The 13,111-nt window shown below is 43.9% G+C and overlaps 1 protein-coding gene across 7 annotated transcripts in view; it reads left to right on the forward strand.

Moving 5' to 3' along the window:
* The window catches only part of Zmat4 (zinc finger matrin-type 4), a 378,171-nt gene extending 366,519 nt beyond the window's left edge, over window positions 1–11,652 (forward strand). For all 7 annotated transcript variants that reach the window (XM_031339297.1, XM_031339299.1, XM_031339300.1 and 4 more), the window contains one exon: window positions 8,349–11,652. In XM_031339297.1, the coding sequence (XP_031195157.1) occupies window positions 8,349–8,364 (16 nt within the window). In that variant the 3' untranslated portion in view covers window positions 8,365–11,652. The remainder of the gene's footprint in view (window positions 1–8,348) is intronic.
* Window positions 11,653–13,111: the final 1,459 nt, after the last annotated feature.

The raw sequence follows: 13,111 nt of genomic DNA on the forward strand, positions 1-13,111 counted from the left end.
GAGAGAGAGGATGAGTAGAGGTTAGCCATGAACACATAGAGAGAGTAGGGGAGGGGAATGGGGAAAGAACAGACAAAGAGAGAAGAGAGAAAAAAAGCAAGAGAAGATTTTTGAGGAGAGGGCTGGTGGCCCCTTTTATAGTGGGTCAGGCACGCTTGGCTGTTGCCAGGTAACTGTGGGGTGGAGCCTAGAAGAAATGCTAACACACATACCTGCAGAAACTCAAAAAGAGCACTGTGGTTTAGGTTGCAAAGTGTATTGAATTGAAGAGACATTTGGTGGCCCCAGCCCTGCTCTGTCCTTAGAAACTTCTGTGGTGTTGTAGAAGTTTTGTGTCCACTCTACAGCATGGTACCAGAGCTGTGTACAGTTGTGTACACTTGCAATGCAGCTGATGTGGGGGGGGCGACTGCCATTTGATAGTATTTAGCTTACATTGTTTTATACTTCAGCCACACATGGCTGTGGATCCCGCAGTAGGGGTGAAACCTTCTTTAGCAGGAGTACTATCACATATCCATCAATCAGTTAACACCCTTCCCACCTACCATCTTCTGGCCACTTCCGTCACATCCCACAGGGCAGACGGAACCTCAACTGTCTTTGGTCTCTAGAAGTTAGCTCTGGTTCAAGCCCCCACACCTGCACCTGCCAGTCACCTCAGACTCACAGCCAACTCCCCCTAAAACTGAAGCCCATGCAGATGATGAATAAAAAGAATAGGGGTTACAAGAGAACAAGTGCTGTTTCTCTTGTACCAGCTTCATAGTCCTTTCATTTAGTAGCCAAATCTTCACAGCATCCTGGTGAAGTCTATGCATCGCTATAGTATACCCATTTCATGGGCTGGGAAACTGAGGCAAGGCCACAGAGATAGCTCAGGCTGAGGTTTTGAGTTTAGACATTTGAAAACGAAGCCTTCTCTCTGACAGCTACTGAAGTGTTTCTGTCACGGTGGTGGTACAGTGGTAATGTTACCGAGTCCTGAGGTAGTTCCAGAACAGAAGTTAGTCACACTGCAGAAAAATTTCCTGATCTGGCACCTAGAACCTTTTCAGCATTTGTGCTACATGATGATGGGCTCTGATGTAAAAATAAAAATAAATAATAATAATTAAATGATAATAATAATAATAATAACAATAATAATAATAAATTCCAAGAATGACCTAAGCTTGTACCAGCCAATTCTAGCACTGCCCAGGGTTGGTGCACACTTTACAGTGTTCAGCAGACCTGCACATCAAACACCAGCTGTAAGCCCCGGGCTCCTCCCCCCACCTGTACCTCTCCTTAGCAACGCATCTATGAGTTCCCGCTGTGGCCTCTAGTTCACTGGGAGGAATCCCAGCATCCAGGGAAAAGTTAGGCTTCTAATTAGTTTTATTTGGATACAAATGGGAACCAATCAAATGAGAAGGCATTGAAGACAAGGTCTGGGGTTTAGCCTTCCCTGAGCTTCTGTGTCCTGTCCTTGTGATATGGGGACACATGTTAAGGAACTTGCTCAGGAAGGCCAGCTGAGCCCTGGGGTGGGCAGACAGGACAGCGGCCTCATTGTGTGGTGGCTGTGACTCTGCTCTGGCTCCAATACTCTACCCTCCCTGAGGCTGGGCAGGCATGCTTTAGGCTCTCCCCTCTGATGGAGCAGTTGCTCTTTTCAAGTGTGACTAACTTCTGTTCTGGAACTACCTCAGGACTCGGTAACATTGCCACCTTACCACCACAAACTATCACGTCCCGTCACGAACAGGGCAGATTCCTCTTGGTGCTGAAGATCTCCACCTTAAGCACCCGGAGAAAAAGCCAAACACTTCTGCAAGAATCTTCTTAAATTGGCCTACATTAAGTAAATAAAACTACGACATCATGATGATGTCACACTTGCACATAATGAAACTCAGCACACGTTCTATGCAGACTAGCCCACATACACCAGCAAGTTTTCTGGTGACTAAGGGTACCAGCAGGGGCGCAAACATCTCAGCATTCTTAGTCATTCCCAGGTACATGCGTTTTCTCATCTCTTCTTCATGAAGCTCCTGTTGAGGAAGATGCTACTGATGTCTTTGTTTTAGAGATTAATGAGGATAAAAAAGTTAGCGATGCAGCCACGAACATCCACTGACTGCTATGGGTGTGTGGTTGGCCTTTTGTTTGTTTTTAAGTGCGTGCATGCGTGTGTGTATGTGTGTGTGTGTGTGTGTGTGTGTGCGCGCGCGCATGGGTGTGCATGTATGTGTATGTGTGTGTGTGTGTGTGTGTGTTTGTGTGTGTGTGTGTATGACCTTGGAAGCCAGAAGACAATGTCAGACCCTTAGAGCTGGAGGTATACCTGACTTAGGTTCTGGAACCGAACTCAGGTCCTCTGGAGCAGTAGTACTCACTCTTAGCTACAGAATCACCCCTCTGATAAGAGGTTTGAAATCAAGTTTCCTAACAGTCGATCACAAATCCTTTGACTAAGGAGGAATAGTAAATGGGTGAGGAATAGGGATGCGATGCTCTAAGTCTCCCTGAAAATAAGGCTTGGCAGGGGGCTTGTTTAGAACGGGGAGTGGGTGAGCAATGCGCACACTTGGGGCTGCTTCTTCCAGATGTGCCATTTGATTCCTTTTCATTTTTCTCATGTCTTATGAGTGTTCTGTGTGATGCTCTTATGAGGGGAAGTTAAGGACTGGCTCTGTCAGGCCTTATAAAAACATAGACAATGTGGAGTTAGAAAGAGATAGGCCCAACCTTCGCACTGGGCTCAGAACATCAACAAATGGTTCCATCATGAAATTAGGAAGTCACTGAGGTAATCCAGGAGAGCGGCTAGGACAAGACTCCAAGTCCAGAGAAATAGTGAAGGAAGAGGAGACTCAAGGAAGTTGGAGAAGAGAATATGGTTGCTGAGGCTTGTAAATGAGCAGAAACAGTTGTGAGTGGAAAGGGGAACAAGTCTCCGCCCACTCCGCCTCTCCAGTTGCTGGGGCCCAATGGGGCCTCAGACCTTAGGGTTTTGTGAACTTCTCGCTCTGTTTACATTTGTCCCTGAAGCTAAAACCTCCAAACAGGAGAGTCACCCGCAAGGGGGAGCTTTGCTGTAAGGGTCTCAGGTATAGCAAGCATGGTGTCCCTGTGGATTAGGGGCTCTGTCAGGCTTTGTATTTATAAAGCACTGGTACAGAGTTTCCTTAGATAATCCCTGGGGTCCCTCTGGCTCTAACTTTTCATTATTTTGAGATTTTTGTGGGGGAAAATGTTTTGCAAAGCAAATGAATAGTGTAAACAAGATTATAAAGCGAATGTTTGCCTTCTTAAGGGAATAAACTATTCTAAAATACACCAGGAGCATTCATTTGCATATGAACAATGCAAATTTTATATAAGCAATGGAGGCTTTTTTTTAAAGGTGCTTTGGTAAGTTAATTACAAATCTCCTTTTTTGTCAATTGTGTAAGTCTTTGTGCATTAGGAAGCTGCATATCTGAATTCCATGTAAATAGTGGATACTTTGGGCTGCTCATGATTTCTGTTCATGATAACTGAATTTTCCGAAATTACTTCCCAGTCCCATGGGCTATAAATGTATGGGATTTGTTTTCCCAGGATAGATGTGAATACATTCATCTCTGTGCTTATCTGATGCCAACTGAGCCCCGTCTGCCCTCAGGCTCTCTGAGGCAGCAGGGTCTTGCCCCTGCAGCTTCCCAAGGCCTGGCAGCACTTGTAACTCACACAGTCTGCGTCTGTGTCTCTCTTTCTCCCTCGTATATTTGAGTCCTCCTTCTCTCTACTCCCTCTACCCACCAAACGGCACAGAACGCCACTAAAATCGAGCACTACAGCTATTTCGTTCATTTAGACATTTAAGATTCAGGCATTATTCAGAGGTAGCAATGTAAAAGCACAGACTCATCATCATCATCTTCTTCCAGCTTCGCCCATGTTCTTTCTCCACTCTCCACTATTTCCTGAACCCTTCGCTCTCCAGAATGACTCTCCTCAGAAGCAGGGTGTCCTTTGACCGTCTGCTTTCATGCGCATAGAAATCGCTCATAACCTCCCGGAGCTTGTTCATTTTCTTAAGGCTTTCTTCTCTACTCCAAAAGTGGCTACTGAAAAGAGCCAGTTACTTTGGTTGTGTCAGGTTGGGTTCAAGCAAGAATTATCTGGGGGAAGCATGGTCCCTTGGAAAGACGAAGAGCAGCTGGACAAGTAAAGAGGGCAGGTCAGTTTCCAGACAGAAAGAACAACCTGTGCAAAGAGACATGGCGGAGGAGAATGTGATGGGGGTGGGGACCTCAAGCCATCTCCAGAATCGGGGTGGGGTTGGAGTTACCCCAGGACGTGATTGGCATGAGGTGGAGAATGTGATGGGGGCGAGGACCTCAAGCCATCTCCAGAATCAGGGTGGGAAGGAGTTACCCCGGGGCATGATTAGCACGAGGTGGTCCAAAGTCAGAACTCCAGAATCAGAATGGGGAGGAGTTACCCCAGGGCTTGATTGGCATGAGGTGGAGAATGTGATGGGGGCAGAGACCTCAAGCCATCTCCAGAATCGGGGTGGGGAGGAGTTACTCCAGGGCGAGATTGGCATGAGGTAGTTTAGAGTCAGAAGTCCAGAATTAGAATGGGGAGGAGTTACCCCGGGGCATGATTGGCATAAGGTGGTCCAGAGTCAGAAGGCAGCTGCCAGTGTTACAGTATCCTTTCTGTTCCATGGGACTATGTTTTTCTGTTCTGGAGCAAGCCGAGGTTCTGCGATGCTGAGGTAATAGCAGATGTGGAGTGAAGCGGGAAGCCAACAGATCTGTAATTGATTGGTGGCTGAAAGGGAAAAGGCACCACAGGATAAAGCCCCGAATCCTGTCTTGACATTAGGGAATGCAAGAAAGGAGGAATAGAAATAGTGGACTCTGAGAAATACAATTGAACTTGAGTTTTCATTGTGCCATCTAAGAAAGTTGAGCAAACCTGTTAAGTCTTTGGCTACCATGTACTTTCAGGAACATAGTTGAGTGGTTTTGGTGCTGGGGTTAAAACCTAGGCATAATACATGTTAGTTAAGTGTAGCACTGCGCTACATCGTTAGCCCTCTGTTTGCTTTCTGACTTTTTATCTTGAGAAAGTGCCTCACTGAGTTGCTCTGGCTGACCTTGAACTCAGGACCTTGACCTTGCAATTCTCTGGCCTCAGCCTCCGGGACAGTTTGGCAGTCAAACAGGTTAAAATCATGATTGTTTGGTGGAGAAATCTAAGAACATGGCTCCTCTTTGCCTGGCACTTCTGCCTGTGTCATTTCATACAAACCGTGGCCTGTGGTGGCATTTGATCACTGTTTGCTGTCAGAAACTCAGCTCTATGAAACCAGGCAGTAGTGGTGTTCTGCTTTGGGTTTTAGCTTATTTATGGAACAGCTGAAATTTAGTGTGGGGGAAAAATGGGTCATTCCATTTCCCTCTAATAACCCCGTTCAAATATTCACTCTTATCTAATCACGGAAGACTACATGCATACATTTCTGGTCATTTTCAAAGGTGGGATCGTTTCTCCGTGGTTCTTATGATGCTACATGGTCTGTCTGGCATCAGGTGGGGGCACAACCTACCCTTTTGAATCTTTTGGAGCTAATGCGCAGCACAAGGCAGGGATAGGAAGAGCAGATGTTCTTGTGTTTACCTGATCCTGAGGCACAGTTTTCATCTGGCTTCTTCGAAAGGCCATCACAACCCCTGCATGGCTGTGGCTACTATAGAAGCTACAGTTCACAAGAGTTATATGCAACTACTTGGTTCTCTTACGTGGAGAATTCTTTTGGAAGATGCACGAATGCAGTCTTGGTCGATGATTCCATTTCATTCTAATGGCGTTCCAAGAACCCAAGAAAAGTATTCCTTAATGTCTAGTGTTCTCCTAAGGGTAGCAAAGGTGAAAAGGGGCCGTATGCTTATACTGGTTATGATGTGCTCTCATTGTTAAGGAAAGTGACCTGTGTGATTGACACGTGCAGGATGAGACTGAATTCTCTCTTCCAATTTGATCCAAAGGAAGATGGACCGTGAGACTACTGTGATGACCAGTCTTGTTGGCTAACCCGATTTGCTAACATAGCTGGGAAGAGAGATCTTCACTGGAGAACTGCTTCAGTTGGTCTGGCCTGTGATCATGTCTGTAATGGATTTTCTTGGTTAGTCATTGATGGAGGAGGACCAGATCCTGTGGGCAGGACCATCCCTAAGCAGGCAGGCCTAGGTTGTATAAGACAGGTAGCTTAGTGTGATCCTGGAGGCAAGGCGTGCCTCCATGGTTACTACTTTAGCATCCGCTCCAGGCTCCTGGGGTAGCTTCCCTTGATGATGGATTATAACTTATATGATTAAATAAACCCCTTGCTTTTCATCATGGTGTTTATGATAGCAACAGACAGCAAACTAGAGCATCAGCCCTCCACAGAAATAGAAACAATGTAATGAATTCTCCTTCCTACGCTTTTCTTCAATTTTCTATTTTAAGAAATTTCTGAAAATATATGAATTATGCAGCTTATCTCTCAGATGAAAAAGAATTTTCTGCTCGGATTGGATGGCTCCATATTTATTAATAGCAGTAAAAATTTCCATGTTCTTTTTATCAGATGGGATGTTGAGTAAAATATGAAGGAGCCATTTCAGCAAGGATACCAGCAACAGGAGAATAATTAGAAAAGCTATATGGAATTGAAAGGCGCTTTAATTTGTCATTATTTCTCTGTGCTCAGAAAGGATCTGAATAATTATTCTGACTATAAAGGGATCCGAATGGTATTTTTCCTCATTGTGAAATTAAATCCTTACGATACCATTCTCAGTATAAGTTAAAAATCTCTCCTCATCTGTGCTCCAAGAGTGAAGCACCTGGGACTGAGGACTGCCCAGCTGTAGATGTGCGTGGTCTCCTCATTTGTACCGTGGGTATGTGTGAGCCAGACTGATTTTCATTTCAAAAGGGTTCATCTCCACAGTTTATGGAGATGGAAATATACTTGTTTGCTCAGGATGAACTTTTGGCCTTTATGTTGAATTAATTCATGCAGTTGACAAGGGCACTACAATTTCCTTAGGTCATGAACTGGCAGCGGCAGAAACCAAACGCAAGGTTTTTAAAACAGGGTTTTTTTTTCTCTTTTTAGAACCAACTATTTAAAAAAATGACTCTGGTTTCCAGGTCACTTCAAGGCAAAATTTCAAAACCATTAAACAGAAGAAAAGTGTAGAGTCTCTAGTTTTATGAGGTTTGCATTCTACTAACAGTGCTCAAATCCTTACTACAATACTAAGAATGTTCTCCAATAGCATTTTTGTTGGAAAATGAGGTTTCAGATGAGTGGTAGTGTTTTACTTTGTAGTTGCTGACCGTTCATTCTTTAGATTACCATCAAGACGTTTGGTTGTCAGTACTGTGCGATGCTATCCAGGCTGCTGTGGGGCTACCCAAACAGTATCACCTTCCTGTGAACTCTGTTTACTGCAATAATAACCAGTATGAGAAGCTATATTCATAGTTGCAGTAGTTGCACAGATGTTAGAGGGGTAAACACCTGCTTTCTACTAAGCTGTAAGGCCCAGGTTGCAGGAGGACCCTCATGCCTGCTACTGCAAAGTTGGTCAAGAAACCATGACTGGTGAGATCACAAGCCCTAGTAAAACCTACGAGTGTTGTTTTCTAAATGTTCATTGTATCAAACTACCCTCTAAACTCATGGATCTTTATCTATAGTGTAATACGGTCCTCGTATCTTAGCAGAGACATTTCTCTGTACAGTAGAGATTGTTTAGTGCAGAAACTCACAACTGGCCAAAGTGCAAGGAATAAATGATGGTGGAGTGTCCAGCCACTCATAGGACATTTGTGGTCACACCTCTCCCCAGAGCTCAAGGACCATCATGGAAAAATGGGGCAGAAAGATTGTAAGAACTAAAGGGCAGGAAAGACCAAAGCAAAATAGCTGTTGATCGAAGACACCCTTTTTCAGGAATTCAAAGTGGAAAGAAATAAGGGGAGAAACTCGAAGCTGATCTCTGGGCTCCACACAGACGCTCACAGGTGACCAACCACACCTTCCACACACACATCTCTCTCTCTTCCTCTCTCTCTCTCTCTCTCTCTCTCTCTCTCTCTCTCTCTCTCTCTCTCACACACACACACACACACACACACACACACACACACAGAGAGACACACACACAAATGATTCACTATCTAAATTCAGCTTCATTTAAATTTTGTGGGTTCAGGGATGGGAGGGTAGGAGAGAGAAGAGGGGAGTACCCACATATACAATCATGGAAGAAGGTACTACTGTCTTCCTTTTTGTCTTACAGCCTGAAGAATAAGTAGTGACAGCATCAAGCAAGAGCTAAGAAGAGACTCCAGCATTTCTCGGTGGTAGAGAACTGCTCACCAACCAAGAGAGGATCCAAAAGAGCAATGAACATTTCTTCCAAGGATTCACAGATTAACACATGACCAGTATTGAGTTTTGAAAGTAAATAAGATTTCCTTTTCTTCTTCTCATTTAGTGGCAAGTTATACTTGGATTTAGAAGAATCCTCTTCTGATAACATGTTTAGCACAAATTTTAAACTGCAATCACACACAGCAGCTAGTCAGAGCATTATTCAAACTTACAAAGAGTGGAAAATTTAATTTCCAATTTCTTCTAGATTTCCGTAGAGTTGCAATGTTTATGTGAGAACCCTTCATGATTATCATGTAAGCCTCCTAGATCCATTAACAAATATACTTTTGTCATCATGGGGAACATAGTTGGTGAAGACAACCACAAAAAAAAAAAAACAGAACAAATTGTGGTTTGTAGAAGTTACATAATGAACAGAAAACCAGTCCTTCCTGCTTCACACTGATGGACCAGCCTTGCCTCTAAATGCCAGGAGCATGAACGCAGGTGGGACCGGAGAGGAAGGACCCTCACTCTGGATCACCTTAATGGAAAGCGTCTCAAGACAAAGCCAAGTTCTCCTTGCAAGCTGCCAGATCATAGCTTAGGAAAAGGATTACTTTGATTGCATGATGATCCTATTAAGTAAAAATGTTTTCACAGCGGTTGACCTTGATGTACTGCTTTTCTAAAGGTATCCAAAGGAGAATTTTAAACCCCAGAGTGAGAAGTAATTCTTAGAAAGTTGACCTGGATTGTGGGCTTTAATTTGGGGCAGTAATGATTTGGTGTGTGTCGGGGGAGGGAGAGAATGATTAAATCCTGAGGAAGTTTCCTTCCCCTATTTCTCTTCCATCTTGTTGCTGAGCTGGGATTCAGTGACTTTGAACAGAACTCCCCTGGGAAGAAGATGGACCAGGGAACTGATGCTCCTTGAAGGGATCAAGTCTGAGCGCAACTGTGAAATCCCTTCTCCAGGGCTAAGTGCTCTGTGTTGTGCTGGGAAGTGGTGCCTTGCAGTCACTGCAAGACAGATGCAGAACTTCCTTTCCTGGGCTCTCAGCTGGCTGGAGCAGCCCTTTACACCTTGTGACCACCAATCGACCGTACGTCAGACTTTTCCAGACATCAACGCTTTCCACAGAGATCTGAGGTGGTGACAGCCAGTGAGCAATAAATGAAATGACACGGAAATGCAGTGTTGTTCTTAAGGTGCCTGTTTGGTTGTGTGAGGAGGTCACAGTCCCTAGGGACCAGACCATGGCTGCAAAAAGGAAGGTCACACACCGTATACAGTCATGCTGCAGGTGGTAAGCAAGAGGGGTGTGGTGACGACAATTTTATTTTGCTATTTTAGAAAGAAGCACACAGAGCTATAGTCCTCCCTTGATGGCTTTTCTTCGAATGTGTGGAATAAAGCTTTATTTGTCAATTCTGCTGTAAAATAAGCATAGTCTGAGTTTCTTTTTAAATCTTTCTCTGTTTCTGTTTAGTGCCAGAGCTCTCTCCCTGAAGTGTTGTATTTATTTTTTTTAATGGCCTAAGATAGAAAAGCCTATGAACATAGATTTCCTTTGCATTACAGTGACGCTTTGCCAAGTCCTTTATAGATAAGCCTCCAGCTACAATAATCAGATTATTTCAGAGTGCCTCATCTAAATACCATTGCTCTTTGGCAAGCTGCCACAAACACCCACCAGACATTTTCTTGGTTTGATTGCTCTCAAGTTTATTCATGTCCATGCACATGAGGGGAATGTCATCCCAGCTTGCTGTGGGGATCACATGGCCAGACTACTACCTGTAAGAAGGCTTGAAATGCTACTGTGTTCTGGGGACTATAGAACGGACACACCTTTCCTCCACCAACTGTGCTATTTACTTTTTCTTTATTGTGGCTATAAGGTTAATTAAATCTTTCCAGTTTTGTTATGACTGGATAGGAGTTGGGTTTAGAGCAAATGTTTTTCAGGGGCCCCTTGATTCTCCTGGAAAGAAAAGAGACAAGTGCAAACCTGTCTGTGTCCCTGTAACATGGAGCTCCCCTAGGAGAGAGCAATGTGATTACAATAAGAACCTTGGGTTATTTCTGTAACATTTGAGGAGAACATAGAAAAAAGTCATCTATGAGAGAGGAGAGCTGTCCATATGGCTGTGTCTAAAGTACCTTGACTATTCCAGAGTACAGAGTGATGTCAGCTAACCACATTAAGTTTTCTGGCCATAATGAGCAAAACTCAACACCTACTGGGCTCGTGTTAGGTTGAGATTTCTTTAATGGAACAGTCATTAGCCATTGATCTAGGCATCTCCCTGTTTCTCTTCCTCCTCTTTTCATTCCATGATATAATCTCTAGAATGGAACATGCATTGTCCACGTGCTCCACCACTGAATGCCATGCTTAGGTGTGATTCCTCAGTAAACTAAATCACCCCTTAGTCCTGGCCCTACAATTTGGATTTGCTTTACAAAATTTTCTTCCCCTTTAGTAAGGGTATAAGCTTGAGGCTAGCAACATGTGCCAGTGGCCACAAATGCCATCATCGTGAGATCCAAATTAACGAGCTCTCCTTATACATAGTCTCCACAGTCCAGTGAACTAATAAATATGCTCATAAAGCAATCAGCTAAGCAGCGAGTGCTGCGGCGATTCCTTCTGCTGATAAAGTAGCCATAAAACTCTCATCCATTGCTGCTGGACTAAAAGACCAATGGGAATTGGTCTTTCTTGGCCCCTTAGATGACAGAGACACATAAATTGGAACTGCAAAGATCTTCACACTGACTGTTGGGGTGAGTTTATTAGGCCAACTGTACCAAAAAGAATAAACAATGGAACCCACATATAACACTAGCATTCCTGTGGAACTCCCCAGGTAGAGAGGCCCCCTTTCTGTCAAAGCCGAGTGAGACATTTTTGACAAGGCAGTGGGAACACAGGACACTAAACGCCAATAAGAGGCCGCCGGGTTGTAATGACATTCCCCACTAAATATCTGTCTTTCTCTTGATCAGCTTGTCCAGTGAATTATTTTTCTTTTGTAAGAATAAAACTAAGAGAAGTCTGTCTGTCCAACATATTATTGTAGGGGTGGATGTTCTCCCTACCCCCTTCTGGTTTTGAATTTGTTCATATTCAAGGCATGTTAAACTACCTCATAGGTTTGTTGTGTGGATTAGCTGATTAATAAATAACAACTGATTAAAATACAAATCTGTACGTAAATGCTGCCTTAATGTTTTTCCTTGCTAAGGAGTTGTGAGTCAAATCAACCGAGTGATAGTTAAATGTAATGTGTCAAGGCCAGCTGTGGTGGCCACACCTGCCATCGAAGCATGCAGGAAGCTCACATCCCGAGAGAAGCAGATAGACTAAGGGTACATTTGAAAATTGATAGATACACCAGCAGACATCACCAAACAACCAACAAACAAAATCAAAGATTTAATTACTTAAGTTTTACTTTTACTTCTGTCTTTTTTTTGAGACAGGGTCTCTCCTTGTATCTCAGGCTAGCCTTGAACTGCCAGTCTCCTGCCTCAGTCTCCCAAAAGGTTTTTAAATTCTTTTTTTTTTTTTTTTGAAAATTTTGATTAGATATTTTCTTTACATTTCAAATGTTATCCCCTTTCCTGGTTTCCCCTCTGAAAACCCCCTATCCCATCCTCCCTCCCCCTGCTCACCAACCTACCTACTTCTGCTTCCCTATCCTGGCATTCCCTTATATTGGGGCATCAAGCCTTCATAGGACCAATGGCCACTCCTCTCATTGATGTCTGATAAGGCCATCCTCTGCTCCACATGGAGCCATGGGTCCTTCCATGTATACTCTTTGGTTGGTGGTTTAATCCTTGGGAGCTCTGGGGGTACTGGTTGGTTCATATTGTTGTTCCTCCTATGGGGCTGCAAACCCTTTCAGCTCCTTGGGTCCTTTCTCTAGCCCCTCCTTTAGGGACCCTGTGCTCTGTCCAATGTTTGGCTGCAAGCATCCACCTCTATTTGTCAGACACTGGCAGAGCCTCTCAGGAGACAGCTATATGAGGCACCTATCAGCAAGCACTTGTTGGAATCCATAATACTGTCTGGGTTTGGTGATTGTATATGGGATGGATCCCTAGGTGAGGCAGTCTCTGGATGGCCTTTTCTTCACTCTCTGTTCCACACTTTGTCTCTGCAACTCCTCCAATGGGTATTTTGTTCGCCCTTCTAAGAAGGACCGAAGAACCCACACTTTGGTCGTCCTTCTTGAGCTTCATGTGAGTTAGGGTTAGGGTAAATTGAATCTTGGGTATTCCGAGCTTTTGGGTTAATATGCACTTATCAGTGACTGCATACCATGTGTATTCTTTTGTGATTGGGTTACCTTACTCAGGGTGATATTTTCTAGTTCCATTTTAAATTCTTAAGAGGGGACTCAACATCAGCCTTCAGAGTATCTGAAATGATATGGTAGTTGAAATGTGTCATTTATAGTAAAATTAAAGTGGTTTTGAGAGTATTGATACCATTGCTGTAGGTCCCTTCACATCTGGAATAACAGGTCAAGAGCAGTCATAGCTGCTCTATGTGCTTCTGAGCTCCTGTGAGATTGGTAGCACTAATGAACATCTGCCTGGATCATGCTGTTTGCAAAACTTGTTAAATGCAATTTGTCAATTTGTGTGTGTATGTGTATGTGTGTGTG

This window comes from Mastomys coucha, unplaced genomic scaffold (assembly GCF_008632895.1).
Source record: "Mastomys coucha isolate ucsf_1 unplaced genomic scaffold, UCSF_Mcou_1 pScaffold22, whole genome shotgun sequence".
Lineage (NCBI taxonomy): Eukaryota > Metazoa > Chordata > Mammalia > Rodentia > Muridae > Mastomys > Mastomys coucha.